The sequence below is a fragment of the Oncorhynchus kisutch genome, unplaced genomic scaffold (genome assembly GCF_002021735.2).
Source record: "Oncorhynchus kisutch isolate 150728-3 unplaced genomic scaffold, Okis_V2 Okis01b-Okis20b_hom, whole genome shotgun sequence".
Classification (NCBI taxonomy): Eukaryota; Metazoa; Chordata; class Actinopteri; order Salmoniformes; family Salmonidae; genus Oncorhynchus; species Oncorhynchus kisutch.
Window position 1 is genome coordinate 3,109,028 of NW_022261978.1, and position 19,633 is coordinate 3,128,660.

Sequence of the window (19,633 nt, forward strand, 5' to 3'; positions counted from 1 at the left end):
ATACTGTATCATCCATCCATCCAGACATCTCTCCCATTCCCCACATAATGTATCATCCATCCATCCAGACATCTCTCCCATTCCCCACATACTGTATCATCCATCCATCCAGACATCTCTCCCATTCCCCACATACTGTATCATCCATCCATCCAGACATCTCTCCCATTCCCCACATACTGTATCATCCATCCATCCAGACATCTCTCCCATTCCCCACATACTGTATCATCCATCCATCCAGACATCTCTCCCATTCCCCACATAATGTATCATCCATCCATCTAGACATCTCTCCCATTCCCCACATACTGTATCATCCATCCATCCAGACATCTCTCCCATTCCCCACATACTGTATCATCCATCCATCCAGACATCTCTCCCATTCCCCACATACTGTATCATCCATCCATCCAGACATCTCTCCCATTCCCCACATACTGTATCATCCATCCATCCAGACATCTCTCCCATTCCCCACCTACTGTATCATCCATCCATCCAGACATCTCTCACTCTGCTAGTATCCTATGTTTAGGTGTGGCAGTCTCCATCCCTCTCTGCTGGTGAGTTCATATGTGGCAGTAGGCTATGTGGTCGTTTGAGACAATTCTGATCAATCAATCAGTTCTAGTGAACCCTTGTTACTAAGGCTGTGTTTACACAGGCAGCCCAATTCTGTTTTTTTGACCCAATTATTGGGAAAAGACCCTGATCTGATTGGTTAGAAGACCAATTAGTGGAAATGGATCAGAATTAGTCTGCCTGTGTAAACGCAGCCTATGAGGGGCTATATTCCATTGCCTTTCATATCAGAAACTTGATTCTGTATCTTCTGTAGCATTGATCAAAATGATAATTGAAGTCTATCAAGTCATTACAGTCTGAGGATTCCACTTCATATACATACACAACTTCTACACCTATTATGCATATATATATTTTCTAAATCCACAAGTCCGTTGTCTTATTTACTTTAAAACTAACAGATTGCGTCCCAAATGGCACTCTATTCACAATATAGTGCACTAGTTTTGACCAGAGCCCTAAGGGGGAATCTGATGCCATTTGGGATAGTATCCTTAAAACGGATGACGTTCCATTTGTGTATGTCTTTTCGCACCCAAAACACTATTTCAGTATAGTTTAGTTCTGTTCAGGTTTGGCTGAGTTGAGTTCAGCGTTGTTGAGTTCAGCGTTGTTGAGTTCAGCGTTGTTGACAGTTCAGCGTTGTTGACAGTTCAGCGTTGTTGAGTTCAGTTCAGCGTTGTTGAGTTCAGCGTTGTTGACAGTTCAGCGTTGTTGAGTTCAGCGTTGTTGAGTTCAGCGTTGGTCAGTACAGCGTTGGTCAGTTCAGCGTTGGTCAGTTCAGCGTTGGTCAGTTCAGCGTTGGTCAGTTCAGCGTTGGTCAGTTCAGCGTTGTTCAGTTGTTTGAACTTAAATTTATTCAGTCCTGTTGCTTAGAGTTCAGTCCTGTTGCTTAGAGTTCAGTCCTGTTGCTTAGAGTTCAGTTCTGTTGCTTAGAGTTCAGTCCTGTTGCTTAGAGTTCAGTCCTGTTGCTTAGAGTTCAGTCCTGTTGCTTAGAGTTCAGTCCTGTTGTTGACAGTTCAGCGTTGTTGACAGTTCAGCGTTGTTGAGTTCAGCGTTGTTGAGTTCAGTTCAGCGTTGTTGAGTTCAGCGTTGTTGAGTTCAGCGTTGTTGAGTTCAGCGTTGTTGACAGTTCAGCGTTGTTGAGTTCAGCGTTGTTGAGTTCAGCGTTGTTGAGTTCAGCGTTGTTGAGTTCAACGTTGTTGAGTTCAGCGTTGTTGAGTTCAGCGTTGTTCAGTTCAGCGTTGGTCAGTTCAGCGTTGTTCAGTTCAGCGTTGGTCAGTTCAGCGTTGGTCAGTTCAGCGTTGTTCAGTTGTTTGAACTTAAATTTATTCAGTCCTGTTGCTTAGAGTTCAGTCCTGTTGCTTAGAGTTCAGTCCTGTTGCTTAGAGTTCAGTTCTGTTGCTTAGAGTTCAGTCCTGTTGCTTAGAGTTCAGTCCTGTTGCTTAGAGTTCAGTTCTGTTGCTTAGAGTTCAGTCCTGTTGCTTAGAGTTCAGTCCTGTTGTTGACAGTTCAGCGTTGTTGACAGTTCAGCGTTGTTGAGTTCAGCGTTGTTGAGTTCAGTTCAGCGTTGTGAGTTCAGCGTTGTTGAGTTCAGCGTTGTTGAGTTCAGCGTTGTTGAGTTCAGCGTTGTTGAGTTCAACGTTGTTGAGTTCAGCGTTGTTGAGTTCAGCGTTGGTCAGTTCAGCGTTGGTCAGTTCAGCGTTGGTCAGTTCAGCGTTGGTCAGTTCAGCGTTGTTCAGTTGTTTGAACTTACATTTATTCAGTCCTGTTGCTTAGAGTTCAGTCCTGTTGCTTAGAGTTCAGTCCTGTTGCTTAGAGTTCAGTCCTGTTGTTGACAGTTCAGCGTTGTTGACAGTTCAGCGTTGTTGAGTTCAGCGTTGTTGAGTTCAGTTCAGCGTTGTTGAGTTCAGCGTTGTTGAGTTCAGCGTTGTTGAGTTCAGCGTTGTTGACAGTTCAGCGTTGTTGAGTTCAGCGTTGTTGAGTTCAGCGTTGTTGAGTTCAGCGTTGTTGAGTTCAGCGTTGTTGAGTTCAGCGTTGGTCAGTTCAGCGTTGGTCAGTTCAGCGTTGTTCAGTTCAGCGTTGGTCAGTTCAGCATTGTTCAGTTGTTTGAACTTAAATTTATTCAGTCCTGTTGCTTAGAGTTCAGTCCTGTTGCTTAGAGTTCAGTCCTGTTGCTTAGAGTTCAGTTCTGTTGCTTAGAGTTCAGTCCTGTTGCTTAGAGTTCAGTCCTGTTGCTTAGAGTTCAGTTCTGTTGCTTAGAGTTCAGTTCTGTTTCTATTCTGTTCCTTTCATCTCCACCAAAGCGTTCTATGGCGCTGCTGTGTCAGAGTGTGTGTGTGCGTTTCATTTCAGCTACCTGTGTGAGTCTCTCCCTGCTCAGTTCCCGTTATTCAGCATCCCCAGCAGTCTCCCTGCGTCCATGCCCTGTTGCTGGGCCATCTTGGCAACATCAAACCCCATGTGTTTCAGGAACTGGATCACGCTCATTTCCTGTCCGGTGATCTGATCCCGTATAGTGGGACAGGTGGGATTACAGTGAGGCCAGGGGCAGCTGTCAATCAGACGCAGAGGACAGCGCCTCGGAGAGGAAGCTGGGGGCAGGGCCTTATTGGGGGTGGGGTTAGGATTGTTGCTATGGGTGTCGTTGTTGGAGGATCTTTGGTGGAGGTTGTTGTCGTGGAGACCACGGTCCCAGCAGTGTAGGGCTCTGGGGAGGGATGTTCCTTTGACTTGGATGTCCATCCAGTAACTATGGTAACACGGAGGAGTGGAAAGGAGGTTAGAAATGGGAGAGGTACTCGGTCAAGTCACTCATTTTTTTGCAAAGCTCCAAATTAAGGTTCTGATATGTCTAATCTGAGACTCAGTTATGATATGTCTAATCTAAAACCCAGTTATGATATGTCTAATCTGAGACCCAGTTATGATATGTCTAATCTAAAACCCAGTTATGGTATGTCTAATCTGAGACCCAGTTATGATATGTCTAATCTGAGAACCGGTTATGGTATGTCTAATCTAAGACCCAGTTATGATATGTCTAATCTGAGACCCAGTTATGATATGTCTAATCTAAGACCCAGTTATGATATGTCTAATCTAAGACCCAGTTATGATATGTCTAATCTGAGACCCAGTTATGATATGTCTAATCTGAGACCCAGTTATGATATGTCTAATCTGAGACCCAGTTATGATATGTCTAATCTAAGACCCAGTTATGATATGTCTAATCTGAGACCCAGTTATGATATGTCTAATCTGAGGAGAAATTATGATCAGTGACTGTTCACTCACTTCCTGGTGATGACCTCATGGGATAGGCAGGCTGGAGCAAACAGGGCCCTGGCAGTCAGAACAGACAGATCCATCAACGTGATCAGAGGAGAGTTAACATTCCACATAACATAAAACAGGAAGTTATGGTATGTGTGTGTGTTTGTACATTATTGTGTGTGTGTATCTCTGTGTATACTATCCAATGTGTGCGTGTGTGTCTTACGGGACGTCTTTGAGTGTGTTCCTCAGCTCATTGCCCAGATTCTGTATGTATCTCCATTGTCCCTCGTGGACCGGATGACCAGTCAGGTGGATGTTATCTACTGTTAACTGGGCCTCATCAAATAACCACTGGACTACAAACACTGGACCTAGAGAGAGAGAGAGAGGTTAGAGGGGGGGGGGGGGGGGGGAGGGAGGAGAGAGGGTGTCTACTGTTAACTGGGTCTCATCAAATAACACTGCACGTGGAGAGAAAAAGAGTGCTAGAGGGAGACACACAGAAGAAGAGACAGAGCAAGAGGGAAGAGACCGTGCTAGAGAGAGAGACACACACACACAGAGAGAGAGAAGAGAGAGAGGGAGAGACACACACACAGAGAGAGAGGGAGAGAGAGAGACACACAGAGAGAGAGAAGAGAGAGAGACACACACAGAGAGAGAGGGTGAGAGAGAAGAGAGAGAGACACACACAGAGAGAGAGGGAGAGAGAGAAGAGAGAGAGGGAGAGACACACACAGAGAGAGAGAGGGGGAAGAGAGAGAGAGAGTACTAGAAACACTTTTACTCTTGAGCGTGGGGTAGACTTTATATCCGAAGAAGCAGTTCCACTCCTCTCCTATGTGAGTCTGTCTGCAGCTCTCTGGCACCACACTACCCCAGTACCTAGACAGGAAACAGGAAGTATAGTCACAGTTATCACTCGTATGGTCACTCGTTGTCTCTCCCTCTACCTCTCTCTCCCCCTCCCTCCCTCCCTCCCTCCCCCTCCCTCCCTCCCTCCCTCCCCTCCCCTCCTTCTCTCTCTCCCCTCCCTCCTTCCCTCTTCTCTCTCTCACCTGATTCCTCTCCTGATAGCCTCAGTAGGGTCACAGCTGATGGTGCTGTGACAGTCTGTAGATCTGTACTGCTTGTTATCCAGGAACCAGCCAGAGTCAGCCAGACCCCGGACCTGAATTTCCCCTTGTCCCCGGGACTCCAGGTGCTCCGCCACACGGTCCACGTTCAGTAGTACACCTGTACCCCCCGCACTGCAGGGGAGAGGGAGGAAGTGGGGAGAGAAAGGAAAGGGAGAGAGTGTAAAAAACATTCAGTAATCCAGAGAGGGGGAAATAAGGAGAGTTGGAGAGGTCCAGAGGGCCAGAGGTCCAGAGGTCCAGAGGGCCAGATTGAGGGAGAAACAGACGGATGTCCAACAAGTAAGTAAAGTTAAAAGGTTTGAGACTGTGGTGATTTTATCAGACACACACACAGTGTACTGACCTGCTCCCAGCCAGTAGCAGGACCTTAGCGCTGTCCAGTCCTTTAGTAAGCAGCTCATTAACCACCTCCTTAATGATCACTGAGCCCATGAACGCATAGTCACCTACACAGAGAGAAACAGGAAGACAGGCGCAGTAGACACATTGATTGATAGCTTGTTATACAACCGGTGGGTTTAATTCTGAATGCTGATTGGTTAAAACCGCATTCCAGCCGGTGTCTATTCCACAAGTTACCACCAGCTAAATCTATGATGTTGAAATGTCTATTTACTCTGTTCCATGTGACTGCAATCCACGGTCTCATCAGCCCAGCCAGGCAATTTATAAACTTCATCTCCACTATAAAAAGCATCTAGACATGATCTCACATTTCTTTTAGACTAACATTTAGTTTTCAACAACAGAGATTTGTATAAACCTTGCTGTCTGTCTCTCTGACATTTGCAACATTGTTTAAATATTAAAATTCGATCTCCAGCTGTCCCAACGCTTCAGGATGAGACAGGCAGGAAGCTTTTCTCAGTCAGTCGAAATAATGAATCCGCATATTTTTTGGTGTATACAGTGGGGAGAACAAGTATTTGATAACCTGCAAAATCGGCAGTGTTTCCTACTTACAAAGCATGTAGAGGTCTGTCATTTTTATCATAGGTACCAAATCCAGAAAATCACATTGTATGATTTTTAAGTAATTAATTTGCATTTTATTGCATGACATAAGTATTTGATCACCTACCAACCAGTAAGAATTCCGGCTCTCACAGACCTGTTAGTTTTTCTTTAAGAAGACCTCCTGTTCTCCACTCATTACCTGTATTAACTGCACCTGTTTGAACTCATTACCTGTATAAATTAAACCTGTCCACACACTCAATCAAACAGACTCCAACCTCTCCACAATGGCCAAGACCAGGGGGCTGTGTAAGGACATCAGGGTTAAATTGTAGACCTGCACAAGGCTGGGATGGGCTACAGGACAATAGGCAAGCAGCTTGGTGAGAAGGCAACAACTGTTGGCGCAATTATTAGAAAATGGAAGAAGTTCAAGATGACGGTCAATCACCCGTGGTCTGGGGCTACATGCAAGATCTCACCTCGTGGGGCATCAATGATCATGAGGAAGGTGAGGGATTAGCCCTGAACTACACGGCAGGACCTGGTCAATGACCTGAAGAAATCTGGGACCACAGTCTCAAAGCAAACCATTAGTAACACACTATGCCGTCATGGATTAAAATCCTGCAGTGTACGCAATCCTGCTGAAGCCAGCGCATGTCCAGGCCCGTCTGAAGTTTGCCAATGACCATCTGGATGATCCAGAGGAGGGATGTGGTCTGATGAGACAAAAATAGAGGTTTTTGGTCTAAACTCCACTCGCCGTGTTTGGAGGAAGAAGAAGGATGAGTAAAACCCCAAGAACACCATCCCAACCGTGAAGCATGGAGGTGGAAACATCATTCTTTGGGGATGCTTTTCTGCAAAGGGGACAGGACGACTGCACCGTATTGAGGGGAAGATGGATGGGGCCAAGTATCACGAGATCTTGGCCAACAACCTCCTTCCCTCAGTAAGAGCATTGAAGATGGGTCGTGGCTGGGTCTTCCAGCATGACAACAACCCAAAACACACAGCCAGGGCAACTAAGGAGTGGCTCCGTAAGAAGCATCTCAAGGTCCTGGAGTGGCCTAGCCAGTCTCCAGACCTGAACCCAATAGAACATCTTTGGAGGGAGCTGAAAGTCCATATTGCCCAGCAACAGCCTCGAAACCTGAAGGATCTGGAGAAGGTCCGTATGGAGGAGTGGGCCAAAATCCCTGCTGCAGTGTGTGCAGCAGGGATTTTAGATTCCGTCTCTCACAGTTGAAGTGTACCTATGTTAAAAATTACAGACCTCTACATGCTTTGTAAGTAGGAAAACCTGCAAAATCGGCAGTGTATTAAATACTTGTTCTCCCCACTGTGTATACAAAGAAATGTCAATAGAAATCGGTTGAAACAAAGTGCAGCTAGTTTGCAGTCTTTCCAGTTCCAGTTTGAAGTGATTGTGTCAGCTGTGTTGTTGGTTAGCGAGAGAACACAGTTTCTATGTCAGGTGAAATCACGCCTCATTAGCTCATTGTTGTGGAAGTATCCAAATAAATGTAGTTGGCCAGCTAGCAAGCAAGGGATCAGAACGTTACCAGCAATAGAACATTTAGAACCCACGACTGGGTCTCGTCTCTGGCAACCGAACTGACAGAAGGAACGAATGGGTCTCGTCTCTGGCAACCGAACTGATAGAAGGAACGAATGGGTCTCGTCTGTGGCAACCGAACTGATAGAAAGAACGAATGGGTCTCGTCTCTGGCAACCGAACTGATAGAAGGAACGAATGGGTCTCGTCTGTGGCAACCGAACTGACAGAAGGAACGACTGGGTCGCGTCTCTGGCAACCGAACTGACAGGAGGAACGAATGGGTCTCGTCTGTGGCAACCGAACTGACAGAAGGAATGAATGGGTCGCGTCTGTGGCAACCGAACTGACAGAAGGAACGAATGGGTCTCGTCTGTGGCAACCGAACTGACAGAAGGAACGACTGGGTCTCGTCTCTGGCAACCGAACTGACAGAAGGAACGAATGGGTCTCGTCTCTGGCAACCGAACTGACAGAAGGAACGAATGGGTCTCGTCTCTGGCAACCGAACTGACAGAAGGAACGAATGGGTCTCGTCTCTGGCAACCGAACTGACAGAAGGAACGAATGGGTCGCGTCTGTGGCAACCGAACTGACAGAAGGAACGAATGGGTCTCATCTCTGGCAACCGAACTGACAGAAGGAACGAATGGGTCTTGTCTGTGGCAACCGAACTGACAGAAGGAACGACTGGGTCGCGTCTGTGGCAACCGAACTGACAGAAGGAACAAATGGGTCTCGTCTCTGGCAACCGAACTGACAGACATTATCAGGAATTATCACTTAAATGTCTTGAATTATTTGAAATGAAATGCAGTGTTTTTCCAAAGAGGACCCTATTCCCTATAGAGTGCACTATATACTGAACTGATGTTCCCTACTTTGGTCAGTCTTTGCTGAGGCTCCACTCCAGGCATCACTAGAGCAGTATGGGATGAACCTAGAGGGAGAGGAGAGAGAGATCTTCATGCTTTGTTGATTTCCAAAACCTTTTGACTCAATTTGGCATGAGGGTCTGCTATACAAATGGGTGGAAAGTGGTGTTGGGGGAAAAACATATGACATTATAAAATCCATGTACACAAACAACAAGTCTGGGGTTAAAATTGGCACAAAAAAACCACACATTTCTTTCCACCAGGCCATGGGGTGAGACAGGGATGCAGCTTAAGCCCCACCCTCTTCAACAAATAGATCAACCAGTTGGCCAGTTGAGAACAAGTTCTCATTTACAACTGCGACCTGGCCAAGATAAAGCAAAGCAGTGTGACACAAACACAGTTACACATGGAATAAACAAACATACAGTCAATAATACAGTAGAAAAAGTCTATATACAGTATGTGCAAATGAGGTAAGATTAGGGAGGTAAGGCAATAAATAGGCCATAGTGGCAAAGTAATTACAATTGAATGATTTAATGATCTAATTATCGACAGACAGACAGACAGACAGACAGACAGAGTCCTCAGGGGGAGACAGACAGACAGACAGACAGAGAGTTAGAAAACCCTAACACACAGAGACTGAGAGTTTTCCAGTCAGAGGGAGGGAGCGATAGGAGAGAGCGATAGGAGAGAAGAGCGATAGGAGAGAAGAGCGATAGGAGAGAAGAGCGATAGCAGAGAAGAGCGATAGCAGAGAAGAGCGATAGCAGAGAAGAGCGATAGGAGAGAAGAGCGATAGCAGAGAAGAGCGATAGCAGAGAAGAGCGATAGGAGAGAGCGATAGGAGAGAAGAGCGATAGGAGAGAAGAGCGATAGGAGAGAAGAGCGATAGCAGAGAAGAGCGATAGCAGAGAAGAGCGATAGCAGAGAAGAGCGATAGCAGAGAAGAGCGATAGGAGAGAGAGAGAGAGCAGACTGAAAAGAAGGAGTCAAATAACGAAGAGAAAAGAGGATGGAGTTCTTACACCATGTTGGCATTCCACCAATAGGGGTTCTCCTCTGGCTGAGGAGACAGAATACCTGTACCTGGAGACAGAGAACCACAGAGAGGGGATAAAGACCCATGGAAATGAAGAGAGAGAGAGGGGATAAAGACCCATGGAAATGAAGAGAGAGAGGGGATAAAGACCCATGGAAATGAAGAGAGAGAGGGGATAAAGACCCATGGAAATGAAGAGAGGGGTATAAAGACCCATGGAAATGAAGAGAGAGGGGGGGATAAAGACCCATGGAAATGAAGAGAGAGAGGGGATAAAGACCCATGGAAATGAAGAGAGAGAGGGGATAAAGACCCATGGAAATGAAGAGAGAGAGGGGATAAAGACCCATGGAAATGGAGAGAGAGAGGGGATAAAGACCCATGGAAATGAAGAGAGAGAGGGGATAAATACCCATGGAAATGAAGAGAGGGGTATAAAGACCCATGGAAATGAAGAGAGAGAGGAGGATAAAGACCCATGGAAATGAAGAGAGAGAGGAGGGGATAAAGACCCATGGAAATTAAGAGAGAGAGGGGGAGATAAAGACCCATGGAAATGAAGAGAGAGAGGAGGGGATAAAGACCCATGGAAATTAAGAGAGAGAGGGGGAGATAAAGACCCATGGAAATGAAGAGAGAGAGGGGATAAAGACCCATGGAAATGAAGAGAGAGAGGGGATAAAGACCCATGGAAATGAAGAGGGGATAAAGACGCATGGAAATGAAGAGAGAGAGAGAGAGAGAGAGACAGAGAGACAGAGAGACAGAGAGAGAGAGAGAGAGAGAGAGAGAGAGAGAGAGAGAGAGAGAGAGAGAGAGAGAGAGAGAGAGAGAGAGAGAGACAGAGAGACAGAGAGACAGAGAGACAGAGAGAGAGAGAGAGAGAGAGAGAGAGAGAGAGAGAGAGAGAGAGGGAGGGAGGGAGGGAGGGAGGGAGGGAGGGAGGGAGGGAGGGAGGGAGGGAGGGAGGGAGGGAGGGAGGGAGGGAGGGAGGGAGAGGTACTTGTGAGTGTGAGATTAATTTTGGTAACTAAAACAGACAGACTGACTGAGTTCTACTGATTAATGGGAAACACTAACATTTATATGGCCTGAGATCTGTTCCCTCTACAGCCTGTACTGGACCAATGATTTTTAAAGAGTCAATTCGTTTTTGCAGCAGCTCCCTGAACAGACAAATCATAAGCCTAATTTTGACTGGTTATAACACTTAATACTAGTTATTATTACTAGTTCATAAACATGTTATAAGCATGTTGTACAGTGTTCTGGTGAAGTCTGACTAGCACAGGTTATAGAAACAGTATTACTCGCTATTACCATTAATAAACATGTCATGAGCTTGTAATAAGTGTTTATAACAGTGTGCTGACCTGTTCTGGTGCGTGGCCACTTGAGGGAGCTCATGAATCTCCTCATTGTCTGGTACCTGGTGTCACAAGTCTGTCTGTTGAAACAGTACCATCCACCTACACAGACCAACAACATGACATACAGTACCATCCACCTACACAGACCAACAACAACATTACATACAGTACCATCCACCTACACAGACCAACAACAACATTACACACAGTACCATCCACCTACACAGACCAACAACATTACACACAGTACCATCCACCTACACAGACCAACAACATTACACACAGTACCATCCACCTACACAGACCAACAACAACATTACACACAGTACCATCCACCTACACAGACCAACAACATTACACACAGCACCATCCACCTACACAGAACAACAACATTACACACAGTACCATCCACCTACACAGACCAACAACAACATTACATACAGTACCATCCACCTACACAGACCAACAACAACATTACATACAGCACCATCCACCTACACAGACCAACAACAACATTACACACAGTACCATCCACCTACACAGACCAACAACAACATTACATACAGTACCATCCACCTACACAGACCAACAACAACATTACATACAGTACCATCCACCTACACAGACCAACAACAACATTACACACAGTACCATCCACCTACACAGACCAACAACATTACACACAGTACCATCCACCTACACAGACCAACAACAACATTACACACAGTACCATCCACCTACACAGACCAACAACAACATTACACACAGTACCATCCACCTACACAGACCAACAACATTACACACAGTACCATCCACCTACACAGACCAACAACATTATACACAGTACTATCCACCTACACAGACCAACAACATTACACACAGCACCATCCACCTACACAGACCAACAACATTACATACAGTACCATCCACCTACACAGACCAACAACATTACACACAGCACCATCCACCTACACAGACCAACAACAACATTACATACAGTACCATCCACCTACACAGACCAACAACAACATTACACACAGCACCATCCACCTACACAGACCAACAACAACATTACACACAGTACCATCCACCTACACAGACCAACAACAACATTACATACAGTACCATCCACCTACACAGACCAACAACAACATTACACACAGCACCATCCACCTACACAGACCAACAACAACATTACACACAGTACCATCCACCTACACAGACCAACAACAACATTACACACAGCACCATCCACCTACACAGACCAACAACAACATTACACACAGCACCATCCACCTACACAGAACAACAACATTACACACAGTACCATCCACCTACACAGACCAACAACAACATTACACACAGTACCATCCACCTACACAGTCCAACAACATTACACACAGCACCATCCACCTACACAGACCAACAACAACATTACATACAGTACCATCCACCTACACAGACCAACAAAAACATTACATACAGTACCATCCACCTACACAGACCAACAACAACATTACACACAGTTCCTTCCACCTACACAGAGAAGAAGAAGAACAACAACAACAACACAGCACCAGGGTCCAATCCAAGGCCGTTTATAGAGCAGCACACAGCACCTTTTAAAGGTCATTTCTCTGCCATTTGTGCAGCTCACATTCACGATAAACACAGTGATTGTCAACTCCAACGTACATAAACATTAAGAGGTTGTCGGCTGTACAGCGTTCTGCCCTGTAACGTGCCTGGGATTGAAATACACAACAGACAAATACCAGAGCGTTTGGAAGTCTTAAACCTCTCAACTCACCCTCCAAGAATATCAGCCATCTCTTGCTGCCTTTAGATTCCTTGATGTAGTACCTATACAGGACAATACAAAAACAAACTGTTTTACAGGTGTGTGTGTGTGTGTGTGTGTGTTTCTCCCTCACTCCCCTTTTCTTCTTCAAAGTGGGCCATCTGACAGAGTCAGATTAGACTGGGGGGGGAAAGCAGTGTTGGCAGACCCCGACACACACACACACACACACACACACACACACACACGCAGAGAGAGTATGTATTTCTGAGAATCTACATTCACACACACACACACAGAGAGAGTATGTATTTCTGAGAATCTACATTCACACACACACACACACACACACACAGAGAGAGTATGTATTTCTGAGAATCTACATTCACACACACACACACACAGAGAGAGAGTATGTATTTCTGAGAATCTACATTCACACACACACACACACACACACACACACACGCAGAGAGAGTATGTATTTCTGAGAATCTACATTCACACACACTGGGTGGGTTTGTGTTATCGACGGCTCCAGAACGTGTGAGGTCCTTTAGGCTTCTGCTTTGAACTAGACTTGAAACATTTGGCTCTGGTTTCCAGCTAAAACACTCAGACAGACAGAGCCCATTCAGATGCCTAAAACACCCTTTCAACAGGGGCCTGTTTGGATGCCTATATCAAAGGAACCCAGGGCCATTATATTAAGGAATGGATTAGTGTGTATAGAAAGTCCTCACCACAGGAGAGTTACACTACTGATGACTGATGACTAGTGGTCCGGCCTGGCAGACACAGACACTCAAGACACTCAGACACACAGACACTCAGCCACTCAGACACACAGACACTCAGCCACTCAGACACACAGACACTCAGACACTCAGACACACAGACACTCAGACACACAGACACTCAGTCAGACTGATGACTAGTGGTCCGGCCTGGCAGACACACAGACACTCAGACACACACATAAACAAGGGGACACGTCTTTGGGCTGCATGTGTGAGGTTGTGTGAAACAGACACACACTCGTGTGCTGTTATGAGCAGGCAGGTGATGGCATGAGCAGTTCACACACAGACTCGTGTGCTGTTATGAGCAGGCAGGTGATGGCATGAACAGTTCACACACAGACTCCTGTTCTGCAGCCATCCATCTCCATTAGTGAGAGATATACCAGGTGTTTTAGGTTAAAGAGGATCAACTGTGTCTCTACTGGACAGCTGTTGGAAAGGTAGAATGGAGAGAGAGAGAGAGAGAGAGTAGAGAGGGGACGCCAGGTTGAACATTAAAAAATGAAAGAGTAGAGAGTAGAGAGTAGAGAGGGACGCCAGGTTGAACATTAAAAAATGAAAGAGTAGAGAGAGGGGACACCAGGTTGAACATTTAAAAATGAAAGAGTAGAGAGTAGAGAGTAGAGAGTAGAGAGGGGACGCCAGGTTGAAACATTTAAAAATGAAAGAGTAGAGAGTAGATAGTAGAGAGTAGAGAGGGGACGCCAGGTTGGACATTTAAAATGAAAGAGTAGAGAGTAGAGAGTAGAGAGTAGAGAGTGGACGCCAGGTTGGACATTTAAAATGAAACAGGAGAGAGTAGAGAGTAGAGAGGGGACGCCAGGTTGGACATTTAAAATGAAAGAGTAGAGTAGAGAGGGGACGCCAGGTTGGAACATTTAAAATGAAACAGGAGAGAGTAGAGAGTAGAGAGGGGACGCCAGGTTGGAACATTTAAAAATGAAACAGGAGAGAGTAGAGAGGAGCGCCAGGTTGGAACATTTAAAATTAGAGAGTAGAGAGGGGACGCCAGGTTGGGTTCAAGTAGTGCAAACAAATCAACGTCAGAAGCTTCATTTGTGATTAAGAAACACAGGGAGAGTAAATTCCTCACATCCTCAGACACATTGTTCTTAATAACTCCCCGTGGCTGTGGAGAAATACCCCCCTCCCCTGTTTGGGCTTTACACACACATGCCTATGGCCGCGGGAGAAGTGTCGCCTTAGCAGCAGTGATCCACTATACATATAGCCACGCTAGCTTCGCCCTCGTGTGGGTGTTAGCAAGCATGCTAGGTACGGCTAGGTATCAACAGCTAATCCAGTCCGGGCTGGAAGTTATAGTGAGGTTCAATTGGTCAATAGAGATGCAATGTTGTGGAGTATTTGGATGAAGTTCAGCGTGCTGGATGGATCTCTGCAGTAACTCTCGAGGGCAGACTGCGTGGTTCAGAGGGTTGGGTCCTTCGTGAGAAATTAGCCATTTGTGGTTGGAGGGATAAGCGCCGGTTGTAATTGTCTCTGCTGGTTGTCAGATAGAGCAGGCATGCATGCGTGCCCAGAGCGTGTCTGCCTGGCCGTGCATGGCCTCGCGCACCGCAAGTGAGGGTCTATTGAGAGGTCTCTTGTGGTTTGGGATGCTGCTGACACACACAGTCACATCGATGGAGAGAGGAGACACTCACAATTGCTGTTGTGCTGATTCTCTCCATCCTCTCTATGTAAAGCGATGTAGGTCTGAGGTCTTTATTTGGGATAGAGTAGGATCACGAGAGGTTCCGTTGTGATGAATCAACTGAATCTCGCTCTCTTTCTGGTTCTCTCCCGTTGATTCATAATGGAATAGTCATCTTAAAGATGAATAACACTGTTCATAGGGCCTATTCTATTCTTCAACCTTCAGTTGACTTGTGAGCTTGTTCTCACACTGGAGAAGACAAAATACAACTGGCAAAAGGCAGTGTTTCTCTCTCAACACCTGGCAACCATGGTGTGAAACAACAGAAGGATTTCAAAGCACTATTTGACCAAAACGTTGGAATTTGGAAACGTTGGAAACGTTGGAGGATAAACCCTATTTTCTTCCCATCGGCCCATGTTTGCTCCATTGGTCACTATCAACCTATAACTGTCATGACGCTTTCCTGCAGGGCACCTGTCGTGGCTGGAAGTGGATCTGAGAGGACAACAGGGCACCTGTCGTGGCTGGAAGTGGATCTGTGAGGACAACAGGGCACCTGTCGCGGCTGGAAGGGGATCTGAGAGGACAACAGGGCACCTGTCGCGGCTGGAAGTGGATCTGAGAGGACAACAGGGCACCTGTCGCGGCTGGAAGTGCATCTGAGAGGACAACAGGGCACCTGTCGCGGCTGGAAGTGGATCTGTGAGGACAACAGGGCACCTGTCCCGACTGGAAGGGGATCTGAGAGGACAACAGGGCACCTGTCGCGGCTGGAAGGGGATCTGAGAGGACAACAGGGCACCTGTCCCGACTGGAAGGGGATCTGAGAGGACAACAGGGCACCTGTCGCGGCTGGAAGGGGATCTGAGAGGACAACAGGGCACTTGTCGCGGCTGGAAGTGGATCTGAGAGGACAACAGGGCACCTGTCGCGGCTGGAAGTGGATCTGAGAGGACAACAGGGCACCTGTCGCGGCTGGAAGTGGATCTGAGAGGACAACAGGGCACCTGTCGCGGCTGGAAGTGGATCTGAGAGGACAACAGGGCACCTGTCGCGGCTGGAAGTGGATCTGAGAGGACAACAGGGCACCTGTCGCTGCTGGAAGTGGATCTGAGAGGACAACAGGGCACCTGTCGCGGCTGGAAGGGGATCTGAGAGGACAACAGGGCACCTGTCGCGGCTGGAAGTGGATCTGAGAGGACAACAGGGCACCTGTCGCGGCTGGAAGGGGATCTGAGAGGACAACAGGGCACCTGTCGCGGCTGGAAGTGGATCTGAGAGGACAACAGGGCACCCGTCGCGGCTGGAAGTGGATCTGAGAGGACAACAGGGCACCTGTCACGGCTGGAAGTGGATCTGAGAGGACAACAGGGCACCTGTCACGGCTGGAAGTGGATCTGAGAGGACAACAGGGCACCTGTCGCGGCTGGAAGGGGATCTGAAAGGACAACAGGGCACCTGTCGCGGCTGGAAGTGGATCTGAAAGGACAACAGGGCACCTGTCACGGCTGGAAGGGGATCTGAGAGGACAACAGGGCACCTGTCGCGGCTGGAAGTGGATCTGAGAGGACAACAGGGCACCTGTCGCGACTGGAAGTGGATCTGAGAGGACAACAGGGCACCTGTCACGGCTGGAAGGGGATCTGAGAGGACAACAGGGCACCTGTCGCGGCTGGAAGTAGATCTGAGAGGACAACAGGGCACCTGTCACGGCTGGAAGGGGATCTGAGAGGACAACAGGGCACCTGTCGCGGCTGGAAGTAGATCTGAGAGGACAACAGGGCACCTGTCGCGGCTGGAAGTGGATCTGAGAGGACAACAGGGCACCTGTCGCGGCTGGAAGTGGATCTGAGAGGACAACAGGGCACCTGTCAAGGCTGGAAGTGGATCTGAGAGGACAACAGGGCACCTGTCGCGGCTGGAAGTGGATCTGAGAGGACAACAGGGCTTCCGCTTCGTGGAATGTTTTTACTTTCACACAGTCTTTCATCACAATCATCCATTAGCGTCGCTACATTCCATTCTAATACAGCGTCCCCTCCTCAATTTCACTTCTCTCTCCAAATGCGCAATATCATGACGCACCGTCTAGAAAACAATTTGGATAAAGCCAAAGGCAACAAGGATAGTAGCCTACAAGAGGATGAGATTTGTCCCTATAGACTCTGATCCGAAGTCAGTCTTGCGTTTTCCCTTCAAAACGGTTGAGGTTATATGGGTTTGGAGAGGGTAAGCTGATCCTAGACCTGTGACGCAAATAAACGCCACTAAATAAACAACCAACCAACCACCACTAAAGCTATACATTGCCTGTCGCCTGCTGTACATGAAAAACATTATTTTCACTGTGGCCTCGCGTGCTCTCCTTCCGCAAAATTCCTTTTGTCAAATGTTCCATTGATGAAAGGCATCTGATCTCGCGGTCCGGGCTCCCTCTTTCTCTCTCTCGGGCTCCGACATAGATCTCAGAAAGCGCCCGTCCTCTGATCTTGTCATTTTTTATCCATTTCGGTCACATTCGGATTGACATTCGGGGCAGGAAAAGTTGTTGTTGTGGTGGTGATAGATGGACTGGATTTCACTCAACCATTGAGAGTTTGATAGACAACTGGAAACGTGTCAAAGTCAAAACGCACAACAAAAGTATGTGATTGTCATGTGAGTTTAGGCTACTTGTGAAATGTTGAAAAGTGAAGTTTAGGGCGACTTTAATTCGGGCCAATTCAGAACTTAAACGTCGAACTTGAAAGTCTTCCACTTACCCAGCTGGGGATCCATCGTTACACGTCGCAGAGGAATTGTCCAAGAAGTGCAGCCTCATGTCCTGGTCCAGCTTCTGCGCCGAGCACGGGTACAGCGACTGCGCCAGGTTTTTAATTTGGGTCATGAAGTTGTCCATGTTCCCCTCGACAGCGGTGAAGTCTAACGGGAAGCTCTCACCGGCTCCGGTCCCCTCTACTACCCGGTCCCTGTATGTTAACGTTGGGGACGGCATGGCCGAGGCTCTCCGGTGTTGCGCGCGGCTGCCCCGTAGCCTCCTCGCCTCTGGTGCACCAATGTGAAGAAGACCCAACAGCAAAACGGAACGCAGCAACGCCAGAGTCCCTATAGGCCTACTTCTCTCAGTACTTTGGCTCGTCATTTCAAAAACCTTAAAAGGGAAAACGATTTAATAGTTCCTTGGGATAAAAACTAAACAAGAGTGCGTCTGGTCTGGTGAGCTAAATGAAAAAGTTGCCAAAGAGAATCAAATGTAAACAGAGAGAGAAAGAGTTCCACTTGGCATCCGTGTGTTATCGACAGAAGAATCAGGTGTTCCAAAGGTTCTAGAGCTTGACGTGTGCTGTCCGACCACTCCAAAACGCCTCCACACTAGAACGCGTAAAACATTTAAATAGTTTCAGTGTGGTGCGTCATTCGCCTTCAATCCCATCCATTAGGGGGGAAAGCAATGCAATTCAAATAAAAATATAGGCTATATTAAACAATGAAAAAAATAGAAAACAACTTTGAAGTCACTCGTAAAATGTAAAAACGCTGATAAAAATACAAATCAGCCTCATTTTACTGATTCACCAAAAAGTGCTTGCATCCCCCTTCTATTTCTTGAGATTTCCAACGGTTTCCAACGGTTTTCCCTCAGCGCTGATAAGACAGATGGCATCACTTGTTGCTGCTGTCCTGGTCGCAGTTACATTCATACTACCAGGCACCAGAGGGGTTTTATTCAAACGTTTCCCCCTTTTCTTTCCCCCAAACCAATCGTTATCGTGGGCTGGTGCTTTGAGGGGCGTGAGTTTCACACACACATACACGTTTGTTTTACTATCCTTGTGGGGAACAAACAAATGATTCCCATTCAAAATTATATTTTCCCTAACCCTTAATACAACCTTAACCCCTAAACCTGAAATATCAATTTTCCTTGTGGGGACTGGCGAAATGTCCCCAATTGTCCGAATGTTTCTTGTTTTAGTATTCTTGTGAGGACTTCTGGTCCCCACAAGGACAGTAATACCAACAACACTCACACAGCACGTCCCCTCATGTCCAGGTTGTTCCCTTTGATGTTATGTTGTTGCCTTCGGTCTCTATTTATGTAGCGTCGTCTCTCATGTCGTGATGTGTGTTTTGTTCAGGATTTATTTTTGTATTTGAAATCCCAGCCCCCGTCCCCGTCCCCGCAGGAGGCCTTTTGCAAGGCCGTCGTGGTAAATAATAATTTGTTCTTAACTGCATTACCTAGTTAAATAAAATAAAAACATATTTAGGATGTCAACAAGTGATAAACCTTATACGCCTATAATTAATATTTCGTGGCGCGATATTTTCGTACTGGGTTGCCTGGATTAGGCTTTAATTGGTCCTCACATGAGGAAGTTAACACCTTTAGAACGTTTATTTCGTAATTGATCGCCAGGACAGACCCTCCGTTTGTTTATTCAGAAGCCGGACATTTCCCCTGGTTGTGTATTTGTTTTCAACCGCGTGTGGGCCTGGCCTCTTAACCTAAATGATGGTTGTCACACCCAGGAGGAAGGTG

General features: G+C 46.9%; 1 protein-coding gene across 1 annotated transcript; it reads right to left on the minus strand.

Annotated features, from left to right (window-relative positions):
• Positions 1–406: 406 nt before the first annotated feature.
• Positions 407–18,772, minus strand: LOC116358870 (palmitoleoyl-protein carboxylesterase notum1a). The gene is made up of 11 exons (XM_031811127.1): positions 17,853–18,772; positions 12,637–12,689; positions 10,830–10,925; positions 9,443–9,503; positions 8,412–8,470; positions 5,356–5,458; positions 4,932–5,123; positions 4,661–4,758; positions 4,097–4,244; positions 3,892–3,939; positions 407–3,343 (listed from the first exon to the last, which is right to left on the minus strand). The coding sequence occupies exons 1-11, from the start codon at positions 18,230–18,232 to the stop codon at positions 2,971–2,973; spliced, it is 1,611 nt and encodes a 536-aa protein (XP_031666987.1). The 5' UTR covers positions 18,233–18,772; the 3' UTR covers positions 407–2,970.
• Positions 18,773–19,633: the final 861 nt, after the last annotated feature.

Excerpts from the sequence above, each read along its gene's own strand:
- LOC116358870 (XM_031811127.1), bottom strand. The coding sequence starts at position 18,232 with ATGACGAGCCAAAGTACTGAGAGAAGTAGGCCTATAGGGACTCTGGCG. Across the intron at positions 12,690-17,852 it reads AACGATGGATCCCCAGCTGG|GTACTACATCAAGGAATCTA; the intron begins GTAAGTGGAAGA and ends TGTCCTGTATAG. Across the intron at positions 5,459-8,411 it reads CTCAGCAAAGACTGACCAAA|GTGACTATGCGTTCATGGGC; the intron begins GTAGGGAACATC and ends CTCTCTGTGTAG.